Source organism: Caretta caretta, chromosome 9 (genome assembly GCF_965140235.1).
Source record: "Caretta caretta isolate rCarCar2 chromosome 9, rCarCar1.hap1, whole genome shotgun sequence".
In the NCBI taxonomy this organism is placed as follows: Eukaryota; Metazoa; Chordata; order Testudines; family Cheloniidae; genus Caretta; species Caretta caretta.
Window position 1 is genome coordinate 49,575,301 of NC_134214.1, and position 21,131 is coordinate 49,596,431.

Sequence of the window (21,131 nt, forward strand, 5' to 3'; positions counted from 1 at the left end):
CAGCGGAAGCACTTAAAGCCCCAGCAGCCACAACAGTGCTCCTACCCTCCTCGACCAAGGCAGGACTTTTACAGGTGGAGGGGATGGAGCAACAGAAGGAAGCCTTCCAACCCCCTGTCTGGACAAGGCCAGGTCCCTGACCAAACCATCGTCAGGTTCCAAGCAGGCCTTTTGAAGGGACATTTGAGGACGGCGTACCAGACTTATCCCTGGATCCTTCCCCGCCCTTTTTGAATCGTTTATCCCACTTCCACCATGCATGGTCCCAAATAACCTTGGACGGCTGGGTCCTTCGCACAGTGGAAGCAGGATACTCTCTCCAATGCTGTTCCTGGCCACCCTCCCACCCCCTGTCCCCGTCCCTCTCACAAGCAACTCCTCATCCAGGAGGTGGAGGAGGTTCCGCAGGAGCTAAGGGGCAAGGGATTCTACTCCCGATACTTCCTAATCCCTAAGGCTAAAGGGGTCTCGACACTGTTCCCTCTAAGCTTTGCACATGTGCGCACGCACACAGATCCTAAGCCCCGCACACACAGTGAAACACCGCATGCACAAAAATTTGCACAGAAGCACGACAGTTTGCACAGAAGAAATTTTTTGCGCACACGGCCTGTCAAAATTTGCACAGAAGAAATTTTTTGTGCACACGGCGTGTCAGAAATTAGAGGGAACATTGGTCTCAGACCCATCCTAGACCTGTGTGGGCTCAACAAGTTCATGGTAAAGTTGAAGTTCTGCATGGTCTCCCTAGACACTATTATCCCCTCCCTGGATCCGGGAGACTGGTACACCGCCCTCGACATGAAGGACGCGTACTTCCACATAGCGATTCATCTGGCACACAGGTGTTTCCTGCGCTTCGTGGTCAACCATGAACATTACCAGTTCACGGCCCTTCCATTCGGCCTCTAAGCAGCCCCCCGAGTGTTCACCAAGTGCATGTCGGTCATGGCTGCCTTCCTCCATCGACGGCAGGTGCAAGTATACCCCACTTAGACGATTGGCTGCTCAGGAGCCGCACCAGGGCGCAGGTGCAGTCCCAACTCCACCTGGTCAGGTGTACGTTCAAATGGCTGGGTCTCCTCCTCAACGTGGAGAAGTCGACCCTAGAATAGACCCAGAGGACAGAATTAATTGGGACAGCGCTAGACTCCATTCAGGCTTGGGCCCTCCTACTGGAGTTCCTTTTCCAAGCTATCACAGATATCATTCAAGGACTTCAGCAATTCCCAACTCCAAGAGCAAGAGGGTGCTTGAGTCTCCTCAGCCTCATGGCATCCTGCACATTCGTGACCTGGCACGCCAGACTCTAGGTCAGGCCATTGCAGGCATGGCTCACCTCAGTCTACCGCCTGCGGCGTGCCAACTTGAATTCGGTGGTCACATTGCCGGGACAGGTCCTCTCCTCCCTTCGCTGGTGGCTCAACCCCCGAGCAGAGTGCGGAGGAGTCCCCTTCCACAGCCCCCACAGCCTTCCTTGTCCCTGGTTATGGACGCATCAGCTATGAGGTGGGGGGCACATCTGTGGAACCTTCAGACACTGGGCCTGTGCTCACAGAACGATGTCAGGGAGCTAATGGTGGTGCGCCTTGCTTGCCAAGCCTTCCAGGCCCAACTGCAAGGTCACTGCATAGCAGTTCTAACAGAGAACACTACAGCCATGTTTTACATCAACAAGCAAGAGGGAGCCCGTTCCTCCCCCCCATACCAGGAGGCCCTCCAGCTATGGGAGTTCTGCGTAGCCCACTCCATTCACCTGGAAGCGTCCTTTCTCCCAGGAATTCAGAACAAGCTGGTGGACTGTCTCAGCAGGTCCTTCCACACGCATGAGTGGTCTCTCCGACCGGATGTCAAACACCCAGTGTTCCAAAGGTGAAGGTTTCCCCAGGTCGACCTGTTCACCACCTGATGCAACAGGAAGTGCCCAACGTTCTGCTCCTTCCAGGGTTGCAGCCTGGGCTCCCTCACGGACGCATGCCTGGTACCCTGGAACGGTCACCTGATCTACACCTCTCCGTTCCCTCTCGTGCACAAAGTCCTGCTCAAAATCCACAGGGTGTGCTCTCCCCGGCAACCCAGCGGTGATTCTGATAGCTCCAGCAAGGCCTTGCCAGCACCGGCACACCACGCTGCTGGCAGGGGTGAAAGTAAGTCTAGGGATGGGCTGGGGCGGGGCCTTGGGTAGAAGGGGTGGGGCTGGGAGAGGTCAGAGCCAGCCCCGGCCCCCCCTGTACCGGCAAGTGTCTCCTTCCCCCTCCCGGGGGTAACAGGCAGCCGGGGGCTCTGGCAGCGGTTTAAAGGGCCCTGGGCAATAGCGGCGGCCGAGCCCCGGGCCCTTTAAACCGTCCCCGGAGCCCCGCTGCCCCTTCCCCAGGGCTCCAGCCGCCACTACAACCCCGGGTCCTTTAAACCGTCCCCGGAGCCTGCCGGAGCCCTGGGGAAGCAGCGGCGGGGCTCCAGAAACTATTTAAAGGGCTCAGGGCTTGGCCGCTGCTACTGCCCCAGGCCCTTTAAATCAACGCTCCAGCCCCACCGCCGCTACCCCAGGGCTCCGGCAGCGGGGCTCTGGAAGCAATTTAAAGGGATGGGGGCTCCAGCTGCTGCTGAGAGCCGCAGGCCCTTTAAATTGCACCTGGGGAAGCCAATCCACCCCGGTACAGCGCACCAGCTCTTGCTTTCACCTCTGGCTGCTGGAGATATCTGTGGATGTATCGGTCACGTTGTCTCTCCTCCCTGACCTACTCAGGACCATGGTCGCCTCTGTCATTCCGACCTACAGTCCCTCCATCTCAAGGTTTGGAAGCGTCATGGCTGAACCCCATGGAGCTTCTGCGCTTGGACCAAGTCAGACAGGTCCTGCTGGGCAGCAGGAAGCCCTCCACTAGAGCCACATATCTGGCGAAGTGGAAAAGATTTTCGTGTTGGTGTGACCAGCACCACACACACCCCCTCCAGGCACCAGTACTGCTCATCTTAGAGTACCTCCTACACCTGAAACAGCAAGGTCTGGCAGCATCCTCCATATGGGTTCACCTTGCTGCCATCTCTGCCTTCCGGGCGCGTCTGGCAGCTTGGTCTTCGCCAACCCTATGGTTGGTCACTTTCTCAAAGGCTTGGACTGTTTATATCCTCAGATCTGTCAGTCTGTCCCTGCATGGGATCTTAACCTGGTCCTTTCGAGGCTCATGGGGCCCCCGTTTGAACTGTTGGCCATGTGCTCCCTCTTGTATCTCTCCCATAGGCAGCAGCAACGGGGGAAAATTGGTGAGTGCTCTGCACCCACCGGCAGCTCCCCGATCTGCCCCAGCTCACCTCCACCACCTCCCCTGTACACGCCGCCGCATTCTGCTTCTCCCCCCTCCCTCCCAGCGCTTGTGCTGCGAAACAGCTGTTACGCACGGCAAGCGCTAGGGGGAGGAGGAGGAACATGGTGCGCTGGGGGAAGAGGCGGGGCCGGGGCACGGATTTGGGGAGGGTTCCAATAGGGGCAGGGAGGGGGTGGAGTCGGGGTGGGGTGAGGGTGTGATCTCTCCTGGAAGACAGCTTTCTGGTCACCATTATGTCGGTGAGATGCGTCTCTGAGCTAAAGGCCCTCACCTCGGAACAGCTTTACGTGGTTTAAACAAGAATAAGGTCCAACTCAGACCGCACCTGGCCTTCCACACCAGCCAGGACATTTTCCTACCCACCTTTTACCCAAAACCTCATGCTAGTCCCCGGGAGCAGCGGTTACATTCCCTCGATGTCCAAAGAGCACTAGCTTTCTATATCAAGCGCACTAAGCCATTCAGAAAATTGACCCAGCTATTCGTAGCGGTGGTGGACTGGATGAAAGGCCTCCTGATCTCCTCTCAAAGAATATCCTCCTGGAACACGTCCTGCATCCGCACTCACTGTGAGATGGCCAGGGTGCCAACCCCAGTTCTTGCCGCACACTCCACTAGTGCCCAGGGCTCATCAGCAGCGTTCCTTGCCCAGGTTCCAATCCAAGAAATCTGCAGGGCAGCGATTTGGTTCTCGGTACATACCTTCACCTCACACTACACCATTGTCCGGCACGCCAGGGATGACAAGGCTTTCGGCAGAGCAGTGCTACAATCAGCATTCCTTAACCCTGACCCTGCTGCCTACTTGGAATCGATATGAGCAATCACTCGAAGAAGAAAAAAATGGTTACTCACCTCTCATAACTGTTCTTCAAGATGTGTTGCTCATGTCCATGCCAAACCCGCCTGCCTTCCCCTCTGTCGGAGTAGCCGGCAAGAAGGAACTGAGGGGGCGCTGGGTTGGCAGGCTCATATATTGAGCGCCATGAAGGTACCACTCCAGGAGGCTTCACAGCCGACTTCACAGATGCTGCTAGGGGAAAACTTTCCGGCAGCCATGCACACAACCTGCGCACACCTACTTGGAATCGACATGAGCAACACATCTCGAAGAACAACAGTTACAAGAGGTGAGTAACCATTTTTTCCAATCCTGCTGCTGGGTTATATAGGTATGTTACTGGCTTGAGGACAGCCCCTGTTCTGGGGAATATCCCCCCGCCCCACAACCTAGTGTCTTGGGGCTTAGCAGCAGCGAGAGCCAGAAACCCAGCCCTGGGGCATGGAAAGCAGCCCCTGTTGTAGCAGTGGCTGCTCCAAGAACTGCTGATGAGGAGCAGGAGCGGTGCAGAGGTCTAGGGCCAATCTGGCAGTAGCACACTGAGCCCTGCGCATTCCAGCTTTGGCCGTGTGAGCTGCCAGTCAGGCATCTGCCAGCCAGAGCCTATGAAATGTGCAGGGTCAGCTGTGGCCAGAGGTGTGAGAGTCCTGGGGTCCAGATCCAGCCTGCCCACTGTGTGTTTGACACCCCATCCCTGGGCTAGAGAGTGAGAGATGTGGGAAATGGAGGGAGAGAGAGTGAGGAACAGTGCATTACAGACAAGGGAGTGATTGGAAACACAATCCCAAGAGCTACAGTGAATGGGAAAGAGAGAAACACTGATGCCTTGATTATTTCACAACAAATCAAAAATGCTACTAACTGGTTTGTGAGTGATCTATAAGGGAGGTGGCAGTGACCCCCCCTTAGTCCAGCTGTGGCTGTCTGTGTTTTCTAAAGACACTGACATCACCAACTTCCATGTTTGTTGGCTACAATCTGATTGGTGAAGTCAGGGATCTCTTATGCCCTTAATTCCCTCAAAATGGGGCCCTCCTACCCACCTGTTCTTTGTTAGCTCCCTAAGGGGGCCCTGGTCTCTGATAGAAATGTCTCTTTGCCTGTAATCAGCAGTTCCCAATGAGTGGTCAGATTTCAGCCGGCTGCCAAGGACACCTGAGTAGCTGGGAGCCTGTGACTGAGGATGCACTTGCGGGGTTATGGGAGGAACTTTCCACTGTGGGATTCTTCCTCTATGCAAATGGACATGTATGATTTCTAGCTGAATGGGAAGATGGACACAAACTCAGTCACCCTGTTCCAGGCATCTGAACTATAGGAAGGCTGTCTTCTCAACAGAAGACATTTGATGTGTATGTTGTATCGTGCTTTAGCACACGTGTTAAGCGCTGTATCTGAGTGTAACTGCAGGTAGCCCGGTTGTGACATTTGGGCACTGGATGGGCACGAGTAGCCCAAAGTGTCATCCAAAGGAAAGTATTGCAAGCCATGTGGAAAAGTCTCTGAGTTCACAAGACTGCCCCAGCAGCAATTAGAAAAAAGCAAAACCACTCCCCAACCTGGTACTTCTCAGAGCTGTGCGTACTGATGGGAGAAGAGCCACCGCTGGGGGGGACACTCTTGGGCCAGTGCTCCCAGCCCAAAGGGGAGATAAGAATGGTGACCTTTTCCTCTGCTCAAAGGCTGACATTTGGTACAAAGAAACAATAAGTGGAAAATGACTTGTGGTTTTTTTCAGCTGCAATAAATTACAGAGGAAAGGGGGAAGGCAGCGCTGATAAAATTTTAATGAAGGCTGTATTTTTCCCCCGCATTAAGCTGAATAATAAGTCTCCTGCTAATTGTCAGGCAGGGTGGGGAAAGCGCCCAGCCCTTTCATGTTCAGGGAGCAGAGTGTTGTATGCTAATGTGCTGCAGAGATGCCCGGAAATCAAAGAGCAGAAAAAAGAGTTCCCGCTACTTCTAGATTAAAGGACTTGCAGGCTGCCCTTTTAGGCCCCATGTCCCTGTGTTAAAGGGCCAGCTCGTCCAATCACATAGATTTCAGTGGAGGCATTTCAAAGATGTTTCTATTCAAATCCTTTAAATGTCTCCAGACCATAATGCCTTTGTCATTGTGCGGCTGCTCCCTGTGGGGGGAGGGGCCTTTGGTAACATGCATTCCTTCTCTTCTAGCTTCCCCGACACCCACCGTGAACTCTTTTCTGACTAACAAATGCTGGGGCCTCTTGGCAGACAATGACCTTTTGTTGATGGCAGTTTCCTCAGGAAGGCTGTGACACCTAGGATCAACCACAGGTTTGGGGGGCAGGAGAGCTGGGTTCTGTTCCCAGCTCTGTCACTGACCTGTTAAGTGCCAAGTCACGTCCCTTCCTCCTGCCTCACTTTCCCCTTTGTCTTGTCTGTTCAAACTCTGAGCTTCTTGGGCCAGAGACTCTCACTCTGTCTCTGTGCAGCCTTGAGCAGGGCTACCATGATACCAGTTTGGTGAGGTTTGCTAAAGGGCTGTTCTAGGAGGACCTCTGACCTAGCATACGTCTACGGTCTGCCCCCTGCCAGGCGGCTGGGCCAGGCCTGACATGCCCCAGTAGGAAGTCAGAGCAGTGGCAGAGGTTAATGAATGGGAATTTTCAGCATCTCACGCGAGAGTAGTGCCAAACTCATCTTACCCTTCCTCCTGCTGGAAGGAGCAGGGGTCACTCATTTATTTAACAGCGGTGCAGTGCTGACTGCCCAACATTTCAAGGAGAAAGGACCCCTAGCATAAACCTTCTAGATCAAAGTGCTGTCAAGCTGGCGTTGTAATGGTTCCAGTCCAGCCTAGAGGGAAACCACGTCCTGATTTGGACAGACAACACTGACTGACATGGTTGTATTTGTGAATAACCGAGGGGAAACAAGGCGCAGAAGCAAATGAAGTCATACGATGAGTGGAACGCTTTCTCTTATACCTCAGAGTGATTCTTATAAAAGGAGACATGAACTAAAAGGCAGACTGGCTCAGCAGGCCCGAGGTCAACTCCTTCAAGTGGGTCCTGAATCAGGAGGTCTTCGGGTGAATTGTCCAAACATTCAGCCTTCTTTCAGAGTGATAGTCACAGGATCTGCCGTTTCCTTGGCAGAGAACCACCACGTAGCCAGATTTTTAGATCAGTCTAATTAGCCATGCTGGCAGTCAGGCTGCTTGTTCCACAGTGAGCCTTACTGCTCAGGTTGAGAGCCCTGACAAACTATCTATTCGATCCCTTCATGTTAGTGTCAGCATTCTTTGTCCATCAACACTTGCTTTGTGATAGCCCCCTCTGTGACCTTCTATGGGGCTCCCCTTTAGGGCTCAGGCCTCCAGAACCTGTTGTCCTCTCCCTCCATACTGCAAGTTTAGGGGTGCAGGCCCCCTGCAATTCACTGTGACTATCCCAGCAGGTCTGACCTTAGTCCTGCACCTGTAGGTCACTCTCAGGAACAGTGACAGGGTCAGCAATAACAAGCTGGCTTTCACAGAACCAGGGCATTTATTTTAGAACAAAAGCATTTCAGAAATAATCATAACATGGCATCTGTGTAGACTAGTTAACAGGTGTCACCCAGTGTCCAGGTGGAGCGCTGACGGCTTCTAGGTCTCCACACCCTTCCAACAGGGTTAAACCCTCTTAGAAACAGTCTCATGTCAATTTTGGATCTCTGACTCAGTTCAGGCTTCCCCCTTTGTACAAACTCTTGCTTTGGCTCCTGGGTTTCTTGAACCTGGTCTGAATTAGCATATACAATTCACTCAGGGCCTCTGGCATTGGTTTCCTGGCCTGGGATCTGCAGTAATTCCCCACCATGCTTTTAGTTGCTTGGGGAAGCTCAGTACCCCTCCCCTGTGGAACTAGAATCCAATATCTTGCTCACAAAGACACATAACATTGAAAGTTACCAAAGTTTATGACTAAACCTGGTCCCTAAAGTGTCTGGCATAGTCACGTTTTGGAAGTTTCCACACTTCCAGAGTCTCACCTCTGTCAATGTCCCGCCCCCTCTCCCCCAAGAAGTGGCCATAGCAATAGTACCTGACTAGCAGCCTAGGGGAGCCCACTGAGTCAGATGGTGCCTCTGCCCTTCTCTTGTAATTTCCATCTCTTATAACCCTGACATCTAACAAGCTGGCATATGCTAGTCCAGCTCTTCTTGGCTGGATCAGTAGCAGGCACTGTCAGGCTCCTGGTTACCCTATAAGCCTAAACCTAATATCTGGTGCTCTCACGGTGTCAGATTACCCTGGTGGTGGTTGCAGGTTTCTGCCACTGCGGGTTTTGCATAAGCCTCACTTTAGACAGAATGGGCCAGCATGGAGGGCTGGCTCTCCAGGAAGGGGCTGTCAGTACACAATGCTGCCAAGGGAGAAACTTCAGTCTTCCCTCAGAGCCAAATGCCTTTCGCCCAGGGCCAGGCACCTCTCACTAGAACTGTCTTCTGAGGTTTCCATGCTTCCAAGGGCTCACCTCTGTCACCATGCCCGTGATGCTCAGTTACAGGGAAACTTGTGTTTCCCCTACAGCTACTAGTGGGACAAGGGAGCTTGAGGCAGTTTGGAAAACACCAAGGAGCACAGGGCTGTGATTTTTTTTCCTTCATAGGCTTGCCCTCAGCGCCTTTCCCAAGCCCAAGGTGGAAGGGGCACATATTCTAGTGTGTGGACCAGTTTTTTCCCATCCCGGTTAGTCAGCTGGGGGCACAGGACTACTGTGCCTGGCCATGGTGCGGCTGGCTGACAAGATGCAGGGCCCGCTGCCCTTGGAGCATGTTTAAGGGAAGGTTTTCTTCCTAGCCCAATGGCACCCAGGGCCATGTCAGTTACGTATACACCATAAACCCAAACTATGACTTCCTGCCTGGCTGTGCCCAGAGGACCATGCCATCTGGCACCAGAAAACATATAGAGGATGCCATTGTTGTAGGTACCTGGTGTACAAAAAAAATGGCATCTTCACAGCATGACCTTGCATGCAACACAGACACAAGGCCACGCTTTGCATGCAAGCATAGCACTGTGTCTCTGTTCAGGTGGCTTTTTTAATCTGGCCCTACAGTTTGCTGCTGCCTTCTGGGAGGCCCATTTTGGGAAGCTTGCTAACAGATAACACCATGCTGTGATACTGCAGTTCCCCCTGACAAATGCAGCCTACTTATTTTAAAATGGGTTTGACCCAACTGCCGGTCTAATTGGTTTAATCCTAAAGTCGATCATGTCGCAAGAGTCTCTGAAAGGAATGACGACATGCTCATCTCATTCCAGTGCCCAAATTGCCTTGTGCAGTGCAATACTGATCCTAGTTATTTGCCCTGCGGAGGACAGACAGGTAGGGCCTGTGATCTTGGCAGACCACGTGCCAGCTCATGCCACAGGCCACCTAGCTTAATTGAACACTGATAACGCCAAAGCTGGAATCAGCTGGATCAACTGAGTGTTAGTATTGGTAAAAGAGGTATTAGCATTATAAGAATGGGTTTAGACTGCAGGGAATACTTGTAAATTGTGTATGCATTAATCTCACTTATGACTGCTGTAGCCCTTAATGTAAGTTAATATTTGAGCTATTGTACTGTGAATTTCTGTGACCAGACACTAGAGACCCATTAATAGATGTGAAATGCTGATCAACAGAAGTTGGTATGTCCAGCCCACCATGAATGGTCCATTGACCCACACAGGCACTATTGTGGGCCATGAATGAGGGCAAAAGACATTGTTTGGCTTCCTCCCATCAGTTGACTAGAGGGCAGGAGGGGGAATTAAAAATCACAAACAAAAGGAACACATCATTTCCATGCTGCTTGGAGGCCAAAGGTCAAAGGTGTTTTTTTTTTAGGCATAATCAAGAGATCCCCCAGTGTTAACTAGATTAGGTCAAAAGGACTTGATTTAGAGTATGTCTCTACTCCCATTAAAACACCCAGGGCTGGCCCATATAATCTGACTCAGGCTCGGCCTATACTAAACCTGCAGCTCTAGGCGCATGCGCATTACCTCCCATGGAATACAATGGGGACCATCCCTCTCCCTGATCAGCTAGCCTCAACCAAAAGGCACTGCTGAGTGGTGAATGGGAAAAGTGCTCACTGTGACAAAGTTCCAAGCCTAGAGTGGTGGGTCTCATGCTTCTGAGCAGATTCAGGGGCCTCAAAAACTCACTAAGGGCCCAATGTGACCTTCCTTTCACAGTGTAGTGGCAAGAGTCACAACCTATTGAGTTACTTTCATCACAGGCCAGTATGGGAGATACTCTCAAGGGGATCTCTGTAGAATGTGGGGGAGGTGGGAACCTGGGCCCACCCTCTACTCTGGGTTCTGGCCCAGGGACCCTAATGATAACCGCTGGTGGCAGCTTTCCCTTCACCACTGATGCTGCTTTGATTCCCTAGGCCACTTCCCTGTAGTCCCCTTTTCCCAGCGTCACCCTTACCTCAGGATTTCAGCAATGCTGCTTCTCCTCCAGTTCCTTTCACCTGGGCTCTCTCAAGAGAACTGGAAAGGAGAGCTTTTAAGCAGAATGAGTAGGACCTTAATTGGTTCTAGCTGAAGAGCGAGACACACTCTATTTGTGGAGCCACGGATATCCTCCAAGAAACAGCGCATCTCATTCCTCTGCAGAGCGGGGATTGGGGTCGTGGACCCTGGAGCGTCTCCCGATTGGACCCCGGTGCCAGCCCCGTGGCCTATCGAGACGGGCAAGCATGGATCAGATCTTCTCTCCAGCACCTGTCCCACTGGCACCACACCACCCAACTCAGCACTAGGGACAATGGCCACGGGAGAACTGCAGCCCCCCTAATGGGCCAAGAGAGGGAAAAACAAAAATGGCCTCGCAGGGTCCCTCATAAAAAGAAAATGAGGCAAACCCGGGGGTGGCAGCAACAGGAGGAGGGAAGGAATAAAGGTTAAGGATAGGAGCAGGGGCTGGAACGGGGTCGGGGCAGGACACAAACCTAGGACATTGAGAAAAATAAGTGTCCCCATCCCCTCCCCTGACCTGACCCTGTTCCCATCCTAGGTTATCTTTCACAGGCCCACTCCTCCAGCGTTTGGCCGGACCCGTTCTCGGACCACCATTTGGTGGCCGTGACGGCCTCTCTCTCTTCGGAGAGGCCAGGGCTGGCCTATTGGCATTTCAATAAAGCCCACATCCTCCAGCAGGCTGTTGTGGCGTCCTTCCGGGAGTTCTGGCTAGCCTGGTAGGATCAGAGGCGTGCCTTTCCCCTCAGCGCAGCGGTGGTGGGATGTGGGGAAGGTGCGCGCCTGGCTCTTCTGCTGTAGCCACACCCGGGGCGCCAGCAGGCAGAGGGATGTGTTGATAGAGCAGTTGGAACGGGAGGTTTTAGAGCTAGAGAGGCATCTGGACACCAGCCCCGTGAATCCACCCCTCTGTGGAGCATATTGGCAGAAGTGAGAGGAACTCCAGGCCCTTGACTATCTTCGGGCCTGGGGTGCCTTTGTTCGATCCCACATCCGTCTCCTGCAGGAGATGTATCGCGGCTCCCGCTTCTTCTATGCCCTGGAGAAGAAGATGGGAGCTAAAAAGCAGATCATCTGCCTCTTGGCAGCTGATGGTACACCCCTCACGGATCCGGTGGAGATGTGCAAGAGGGCTCGGGTCTTCTACGCTAACCTTTTCTCCCCAGATCCAACCGATGCCAATGCCTGCGGAGTGCTTTGGGACGAACTCCTGACGGTCAGCACGGGCTACTGGGACCGGCTGGAGCTGCCTGTCACTCTGGCAGAGTTCTCGGAAGCCCTCCGCCGCATGTCCACCAATAAATCTCTGGGCATGGACGGGCTGACCGTGGAGTTCTACCACGTGCTCTGGGACATCCTCAACCTGGACCTTGTCTTTGTCTGGGCTGAGTCCTTAGAGAGCAGGGTCCTCCCACTGTCATGCAGGCGAGCAGTGCTCGCCTTACTGCCAAAGGAGGAGGACCTCAGCGATCTCCAAAATTGGCGTCCCTTCTCACTCCTCAGCACGGATTTCAAGGTCGTGGTGAAGGCCATCTCGCTGCAGCTGTGGTCTGTGCTGGTGGACGTGGTCTATCCTGACCAGACCTACACCGTCCCGGACCATACCATCTTTGATAATCTTTATCTGGTCCAGGATCTCTTGGAGCTTGGATTTAGGGATGGTCTGTCGTTTGCCCCCCTGTCTTTGGATCAGGAGAAGGCGTTTGACCAGATGGACCACGAGCATCTCCTGGGCACTCTGCAGGCATTCAGCTTCGGGCCCCGGTTTGTGAGGTTTCTCCAGGTGCTGTACACTTCCGCAGAGTGTCTGGTCAGGCTCAACGGGACACTGACTGCACCTGTCAGCTTCAGGCGAGGAGTGCATCAAGGTTGTCTGCTGTCAGGTCAGCTGTATACTCTGGCCATTGAGCCCTTCCTCCATCTCCTTCATAAGAGGCTGACAGGGTTGGTGCCACATGAGCCAGAGGTGCGGCTGTTCCTGGCAGTGTATGCCAACGACGTGGTCCTGGACCCAGAAGACCTGGTGCGGGTGGAGGCTTGCCAAGCTATTTATTCAGCAGCCTCCTCCACCCAGGTCAACTGGGTCAAGAGCTCGGGCCGGGTGGCGGGTGAGCTCCCTCCCACCCGCGCTTCAGCCCATCTGGTGGAGCGCGGGTCCGCTGCTTTATCTTGGCATTTACTTTTCTGCCACACATCCGTCTCTACTGGAGAACTGGCCCGGTTTAGAGAGCAGGGTAACTGGGCTGTTGCAGGGCTGGACAGGACTGCCCCGGTACCTCTCCCTTCGGGGGAGAGTGCTGGTCCTTAACCAACTGGTCCTGTCCATGCTCTGGCACTGGCTCAACACCCTGTACTCACCCCCCATGTTCCTGGCCAACCTCCAGAGGTTGGTTCTGGAGGTTTTTTGGCCGGGACTGCACTGGGTCTCTGCAGGGGTTCTCCATCTCCCCCTGGAGGAGGGAGGACAGGGCCTGACGTGTTTGCACACACAGGTCCATGTCTTCCACCTCCAGACCCTGCAGAGACTCCTTTATAGTGCAGGTGGCTTGCCGTGGAGCATATTGGCGCATGCCTTCCTCCGCCATCTGCAGGGCTCAGATATGACCGGCAGCTCTTTTTTCTCCATCTGAGTTTTCTTCTGCGAGACCTCTCCGAACTGCTGGTCTTCTACCAGGACCTCCTCCAGGCCTGGAGGCAGCAACCAGGTCCTTTGTGGCCACCGAGGGGTTAGATCTCCTCGCGGAGCCCCTGCTACACAATCCTCATCTTTGTGTGCAGGTGGCGGAGTCCTCCTTGGTGCGCCGGAGGTTGGTTCTGGCAGGAGTCACCAAGATCAGAGACCTCGACTACGCCCTTGGGGGGTTGGGTGGATCCCCTGCTGCTCGGTCGGCACATGGGGCTCTCCACCCTTAAAACCCCCTAGTGCATTCTCCAGGAGGCAGCCCTGTCCCCTGCAGCTCGGGATTTCCTTGAGTGGGTCCTGCAAGAGGGTGCACCCCGCCCGCCCCTCACTCCAGGCCCTCCGGATCTTTCCATTGGTCCCCTGCCCCATGAGCCTTCCCGGCCTCCCCCTCCTCATACCCTGAGCTGGCTGCGTGTCTTGCAGCCGGTCTGTTTTCGAACCACATCAAGAGACCATCTATACGTGCTCGTGCTGCATACGCTTCATTTCCCCACCCTCATGTCCCACCCATATATCAAGGAGCGGGACCTTTTACCAGCAGTAGAGGGTGAGGAACCCCAGTGAGCCAGTTTATGTTCCATCTTAGTCCTGCGGCCTGCCGGGGATAGCAGCTGGCAGCTCCTCCATGAAGCCGTGAGCATGGGCATGTACTTGGCATGGTTCACTTCTGTCCCTGAAGCCTGTCCCTTTTGTGGCGTGAGGGAGACCCTGCTGCACGCGTATTTTCAGTGCACCAGGCTGCAGCCCCTCGAGTACCTCTTATTGAGGTTCTGGCTGCACTTCTCCCCCCCACTTGTTTATTTATGCACACTCGATTTGAGGCCCCACGAAGTCACAGGACCACCTTGTCAAACTCCTCCTGGCCATGGCTAAGGTGGCCATTCATAACACCAGGGAGAGGAGGTTGTGGGGGGGAGGGCTGTGACTGTGGGGCTGTTTTTCGTTCCTTTATCTGTTCACGAATCCAGGGAGAGTTCCCCTGGGCAGCATCTGCCGGCTCTCCCAATACCTTTGAGGAGCAGTGGGCGCTGTCCAGGGTTCTCTGGTTGGTGTCTCCTTCTGGTTCCCTAGTTTTGGCCCTCTGACCCCCACACCTGTTCCCGTTATTGCCTTTGCTGTCCCCTGAACTCAGTTGGGTTCTAGGTTTAGTAGCCCCTCCCTAGACTGGGGGAGGGGATTTTAGCAGTGAGAGAGCTAGTATTCTCTTAGATCCTTCTGGACTGAGTCTGTCACATCACCCACTGCTTCTGCTGACATTTCATTCACAACAGTGGGGGCAGGACAGGCCCCTCCCCCTCCTGAGATAGACAACAATACTCACTGTGCTCCATTGCATCTGTCTTCAGATATAGGTGGAGAGGGTCAGTAATAAGTCAGTTTTGAGAAGAGGGAGGCAAAAATCATGGGATAAGATTTAAAATGACCCTGATTAGTCAACATTATTCCCCACACTTTGCAGAAACACTTTTCTTTGTCCTCAGGCACCAGCCAAGAGGGGTGGATTTGCGGATGGGAGGCTCAGTCAGAAAACAGTTACACAGCAGCAGATAGTACACAGCCGCACAGCACAAGGGGGCGGTGTGTTAAGACCTAAAATAGAAGTGGCTGAAATGTGGCAAAAATTAACTATTAACCCACTAGCTTGACCCAAATGGGGTACAGCTGAGTTGTTCCAGTCATGAGAGAAATCTTCACACCGTCTTAAAGCAGAGGTGACAACAACCCCAAGGGCAGGGAGGAACAGTATGGGGCTAATAGAGCCCCAATGCCATGCTGGAGAGCAGTGGCTCCCCCCCCCCCCCCCCCCAATGCTGGGTGCACCTTACTCACCCCCAAGCAGAGCGCAGAAACAGATGGTTCACAAATGAGTGAGAATGATTAGAAGCTAGGCGCCAAGTCCATATGACAAGTGATGGGACGGCTCTACCAGCTGAGGCCTGATTGCCGATGGCTGTGACCCCGTATGTTGCCAGAGGGCCACTGGGGCCAATCTCCAGCCCCAAACTCCAAGTTTCTGACATGTTTTTTTAAAGATTATTTTAACTACAACTCTGGTCATGCAATATTTATGCTGAAGCTGCACTGCACATCTGTCCTCTGCTGTGTCTGCAAGTCTAGGTAAGAAGCACCCAAGAACATCATAACTAGGAGAGGAAATAATTTTTAGCAAGTCATTTGGTGTTATGTCATTATAAACTTTTCTTCTGAGTTAAAAGGAAGGTGGATGGAGTAATATTTACTCTTTGGTACTAATGTACCTTTTAAGCTTCATGCCTCTGAACCCCATTTCTAAAAGTAATCTTCCTTTTGATCGCCCTCACTGGCTGATGGCTGTACTTTGCATCTTTCCTGCCAGTCCTACATATCTGACTGGCAAAAGCAGTGGCTGAAATAGAAAGCAATCTGCAGGTCACAAATTCCTCGCCACTCATTTACTGCATTCAGAGTTTTTAAGGCCAGAAGGGGCCATATGAGAGTCTAGTCCAGGAGTTCTCAAGACATGTTTGGGTGGCCTTAGTGTGCAGCCACCAACTCTTGCTGGGGGCTGCTCTGGCAATTTTTTGTAAAATGCTTAATTAACTTTAGGCCAAACAAATAAGTATGCACATAAATTACAATGATTTGGACATGTGTATTTATGTAGGGGTTTTTTGCAGACTCAATAAAAAATAATGTACAGTTGTCTATTCTTTACTGGGCCTAAACAGAATAGAAACAACATAAGGTGCTTTGCACATTCTTGTGTTTTTGTTGGGTTTTTTTGGCTGCCTTTAAAAAAAAATTGCTAGCTAGTAAGGCTGCTGCTGTGAAAATTATTATTTGTATGTATCACTTTTCACAGCAGACTTACTAACTAGCTGGGAGACAGTGAAACGTGATAAACAAACATACAAATATCGCTTTTCACAGCAGACTTATGCAGCCCTGGCAAGCCAGAATTAAGCCGTGGATGGAGAGGTGGGTAGGGAGGCAGTGGGGGCCAGGATGATGGGGAGGGTGAGCCCAGGGCTGGAGCCCAAAGCCCCCCAGCTGGGGGATGTAGCCTGAAGCCCTGTGGCCAGGGGCTGGTGCCTGCCATCCCAGGGCTGAAGCCAGAAGCCCAAGCCCCACCACCCCGGGAAGGTGGGGAACTCACACCAGCTGCCTGTTCCTCTGGCATTGTGGCTTCAGAGGAAGGCTGGGCCCAACTCCTGCTGGCAGCCCTGGGTGAGGAGCCACTATCCAGGAGGCTGTGGCTGCAAAAAATGCCTCTGGGGGCTGCAGGTGGCCACATTTGAGAAACACTAGTATAGTCTGACCACTTGCACAAAACAGGTCATAGAATACCACCCAGTTATTCCTGTTTCAAGCCTATAATTTATTTGACTACTTGTGCATAATTTAAAGAGGCATCCAGTCTCAATTTAAAAACCATGATGGAGAATCCACCACATCACTACATAAATTGTTCCAATAGTTAATTACAACACTGCTAAGAAGGTGTACCTGCCTTTTGTCTGAGTCTGTCTCGCTTCAGCTTCCAAATATGGGACCTTGTTATGCCATGTTCTGCTAGATTAAAAAGATCTCTACTATTAGAAATCCCTTCCCCATGTAGGAACTTGTAGACCGTGATCAAGTTACTGCTACCTTTCTCTTAGATAAACTAAATCAACTGAGCTTCTTTACTCTCTCACTATATGACCTGATTTCCAGACCTCAGATCATCTTGTAGCTCTTTTCTGAATCCTTTCCAATTTGTTAACATCCTTTTGGAAGCATGGACACCAGTATCTCACTTATTTAAATTCAAGTCAGAACTTGTGTTGTTTAAACTTTCACACAATGTTTGTGATCAAGGCTCCAATGCTGCAAGATACTGAAGCACGTGACTTTAACACAGCTACTTCTGCCCAGAAAGTTAGACGTCTTGCTGAATTGGGGCCAGAGTTTCTTTACCGAATAGAACTGTGAAACCCGTCACTCTAATATGTGGAATACAGAGTTACTTAAGACAAGCTGTGCTGCAGTGGTTTAGTATTTTATTAAAGAGGAAATACATACACCTGAAAGAGGACACTCCTCAGTCACTCAAATTAGAACGTGTAACTTTGATATCAGAAAGGTATTCTTTAAAAGAAATCTACCTAAGCCTGTGCTTGTGCAAAAGAAAACAAATCACATTTATTTAAGAAAGTAGTATTTTTCTGAAGTAGTACACACAGAGTGATCTGTTCAGAGTCTGGTTCAAGAACTGAACATAAATTTGAGAAATGCATTATAGAATTAGCTGTTAAAACATTTCCCCAAATCTTGCCCTTCCCTATCCCCAAGCACTCCACTAAAATCCATGGGGTGTAATACAAGTTAGGATTTAGCCCATTGTGCTTAAGACTTTTAAACAGATCATGGTAAAGAGACACACACAGTAATTACTAACAGTTTGGAAAGAAATGTATCCTGACACAATGATATGGAATCTGTGTCACCAGAGGAAATTAAGTTAATCTTAGTCATGACCACCCAACTATTTTTCACTAGACACTACTATAGCCCTGCTGACAGCAGACGTGCTCGCGTAAATTCAAAGGAAGAAGGGGAGGTCTCCCCCTTCAGATTACTGAGCGCTCAGGTTACCCTTTTCAATATTCTATTCCCTCACCAAAATATAATTTGTAATTATTTCCACTGTTCCCTCCAACAGGGCCCCTCTGACAATGTTAGATCCCTGAAAATACACTTAGACATCAACAGGAAGAACCCCTCCAGGGGGCTAAGTCAGCCAGGCAGGCCACAAGATGACAGATTTTCAGATTCCTCAGAGTCTCAAATTACATTTGAAGGATTATAATACAAATTCAATAGCATTAATTAAATTAATGCTTAAGACAGACCGCCACCAAGTAAAAACCCTGGTTACCCAAGAAAGACTAATCCCATATTAAAAAAAACAAACCCCATTTAAATAGCTTTTTCTACAATCTTCCTTTAAATGTCAACCAAACAGCATGTTTCTTTAAGTGCTTGGTAAGACTGTATCTGCTCATGCACAAGGGCCGAATTCCTCATCTGTTTAACAAGCATTGCACTGTTTATATACTTCATCAAAACTATAAAACCTATTATTTCTCCTCTCAAAGTGTTATTTTAGTCAAAAAGTACAATATTACTTTATATAACAATTCATGTTAAATTCCTACCACACACACTGTTGTCTAAATATTTTCTAAAGGTGTTGATTACAAAGTGTATAAAAATTAGCAATAAGTCAGCATACAGTGGTAAAGATTTTTCCATTCTACAACATAGAATAAGAGATTCTAGTATTGATAACTAAACCTGTACGTTTATATATCCTTATTCTCTCCAATAATTTTGAAAGGTAAATAGCAAACAAAAGAATTACAAGAAGGCTATGTTTACAGTCAGAAGCAGAACTGTTATTATGACTATACCTAACTGGTTCAGTCGTACAGAACTTTTCAAAGAACAATACATTTAGAGGTTGTCAAGGGACTGACGCATAAGGTCAGAAAAATGTTTATTTTCCCATCTTGCTTAAGTTTCATTTAGAATCCATCCATGTCTAACTGTTGAACTGGCTAGAGAGTACCTCTTTAGGATTCTCCAGCTAAAATACACACATACAAACGAAGGTGTCACAGACGTGTATTTCTTAATAGCACGACTATTGGTAACTGTAACCCAGTATGGTTTAACAACGCTACAACAGATACATGTACATTGGGACTTTAAAGCTTAGTTAAGGTAGATAATCCTTGTTTATCAAGATTTTCATCTAATCAGTGCCAATAAATTAAAATTCGGAGGAAATGGCATAAATACATTTAAGAGGTCAAATTAGAAAGAAGGGCTTGAGGAAAAGTGTTAGACCAATTAGCCATTTTCTGTCCTGCAACTCTTCACCCCAATCTGTTGTCTTTAGAGCTTGCCTTAAAGACAGTCAGACACGTTCAGACCTGGTCTTAGCAATGGCAGTAGTTTGGACCAATTAAACTAAACCCTAATCAAACCAAAGATAATGCAAATATTCAGACAAAGGGCAGAACCGAACTATTCATTCATCTATCCCACTCCCCTTTCAATGCAGGATGGTTCTTCACAGAACATTCATGTTATTTTAGAACAATTTCTGATTGAGCTCTCTCCTTTAGCTGTCACTTCACAGCTAAATCCAGAGTAGCCTGTTTTACAACCGAAATCTTCACCTAAAACAAAAACAAAAACTAGCGCCGTTCTTTTTTGTTTAAGTCAGAAGAAAGAATGGCTGGCTCTGGCTAAACGATGTATTGGCAGCAAAACAATTCGCTCATCAGTGGAGTTTAGCTCAATCCCTGGCTTTTGAGTTATCAGGAGTTCAGCTATTGTGGATGCATTACGCATAGCCTGGAAGAGGGTAGGAGGCACTTTGCACTGCTCTCTCACAAGCTGGAAGAGGAGGAACTGAGAGGGTTTGAAAGGAATCACATCTGGACTGGAGAAAGGGGTGTGCTATCGGGGGAGCCTTTGGGAGGAGGACAGAGGAAATACTTCGGATCTCCAACTGGGTGTAGATGTATGCGTTTGTGTGACAGAAGGAGAGAATAAAGACTTCTCGGCCATCAGGCCAACTGCATAACCTTCCCCATGCTGCTTTGTAATATCCCCTGTGCTGTGAAAGTACATCATAAATGTCCCGATAGAGGAAAACAGCAGGAGGGTGCGAGTCCTGTTACAATTAACTGCAAAGGAAGTGACCCAGACTAAGATAAGGCCCACTTTGTCATAAAAGCCATATAATTTTTTAACATTGCTTAAATGTAGAAGTGGGAGATCCGATTAGTGAAGGAGTGCATTAAAATTAATTGGTAGAATTAGTTATTCAAATAACTAACTCACTGATGTGTAAGTCTTGGTACTGCTCTTCTGTGAGGAGGTTGAAAAGTCTCAAGTGCAATGGGAAAAAGGACTTGTCAGAAAGAAAGCAAATATAAATGCTATAAAAGCAATATTGGTTAGTGTACGCAGGACTGATTCTAACATGGCATGTCACACTGTGGTTTCTATAGTCTCGATCACTTCCAGTTCACATGGTGAGGGCAACAGAAGGGGGCATTCGTCTGGCTCCCAACTGCTGTCTGGATTATAATCTTCTTCAGAACTTAGCTCGGCCCCCTCTTCAGTGTCCTCATCACATGACTCCATAAAGGGAACCCCAACAGCATTGATCCCAGAGTCCTCGGAGCTGGAAGGGGAAGAGCAGGGATCTATTTTTGGTTTATTGCTCTCTCTTGAAATTAAGGCATTGCGAACAGCAAGCTCCTCAGGCTTCATTTTATGGGGCGCAGCGGGAGGCTGCCGCTGGACGTAGCACATCTTCCCATTGATGCATTTCACACGATAATTGTCGATAAAAAGGTCGGAAATTGTGCAGTATCGTGGGGAGTCAGGGGGTAATGGCAGTTGGAAGACAGGTGCAAACTTCAAGAAGCGTTCAGTGAGGGAGACCGAGATCTGAATGGTGTTTGTGGATTCCCTAGGTCGGATAGGTATTTCAGTGCTGGGAAGCTGTCCCACAGGAGTCATTGGCTGATAGACGTATTTACCTGCATAAAGAGAGTTAAAAACCATAATTGCTACAAACAGATTATATCATCTTATTATTATTAGTTCATCAATACAGAACAAAAATACATGGTGTTTCACCAAACTGGTTTAAAAAAAAAAACAAAAGAAAGCAGTCAGAAAACTCCTGTGAAAAATATTTCACATTAATCTGGTCTTTTAAACAGGGATCAGTTCTGA

The 21,131-nt window shown here is 50.1% G+C and overlaps 1 protein-coding gene across 1 annotated transcript in view; it reads right to left on the reverse strand.

The window, feature by feature from the left end:
* Positions 1-17,351: 17,351 nt before the first annotated feature.
* C9H3orf70 (chromosome 9 C3orf70 homolog) overlaps positions 17,352-21,131 on the reverse strand; it is a 37,742-nt gene continuing 33,962 nt past the window's right edge. The window contains exon 2 of the mRNA XM_048863762.2: positions 17,352-20,932. Within this exon, the coding sequence (XP_048719719.1) occupies positions 20,376-20,932 (557 nt within the window). The 3' untranslated portion in view covers positions 17,352-20,375. The remainder of the gene's footprint in view (positions 20,933-21,131) is intronic.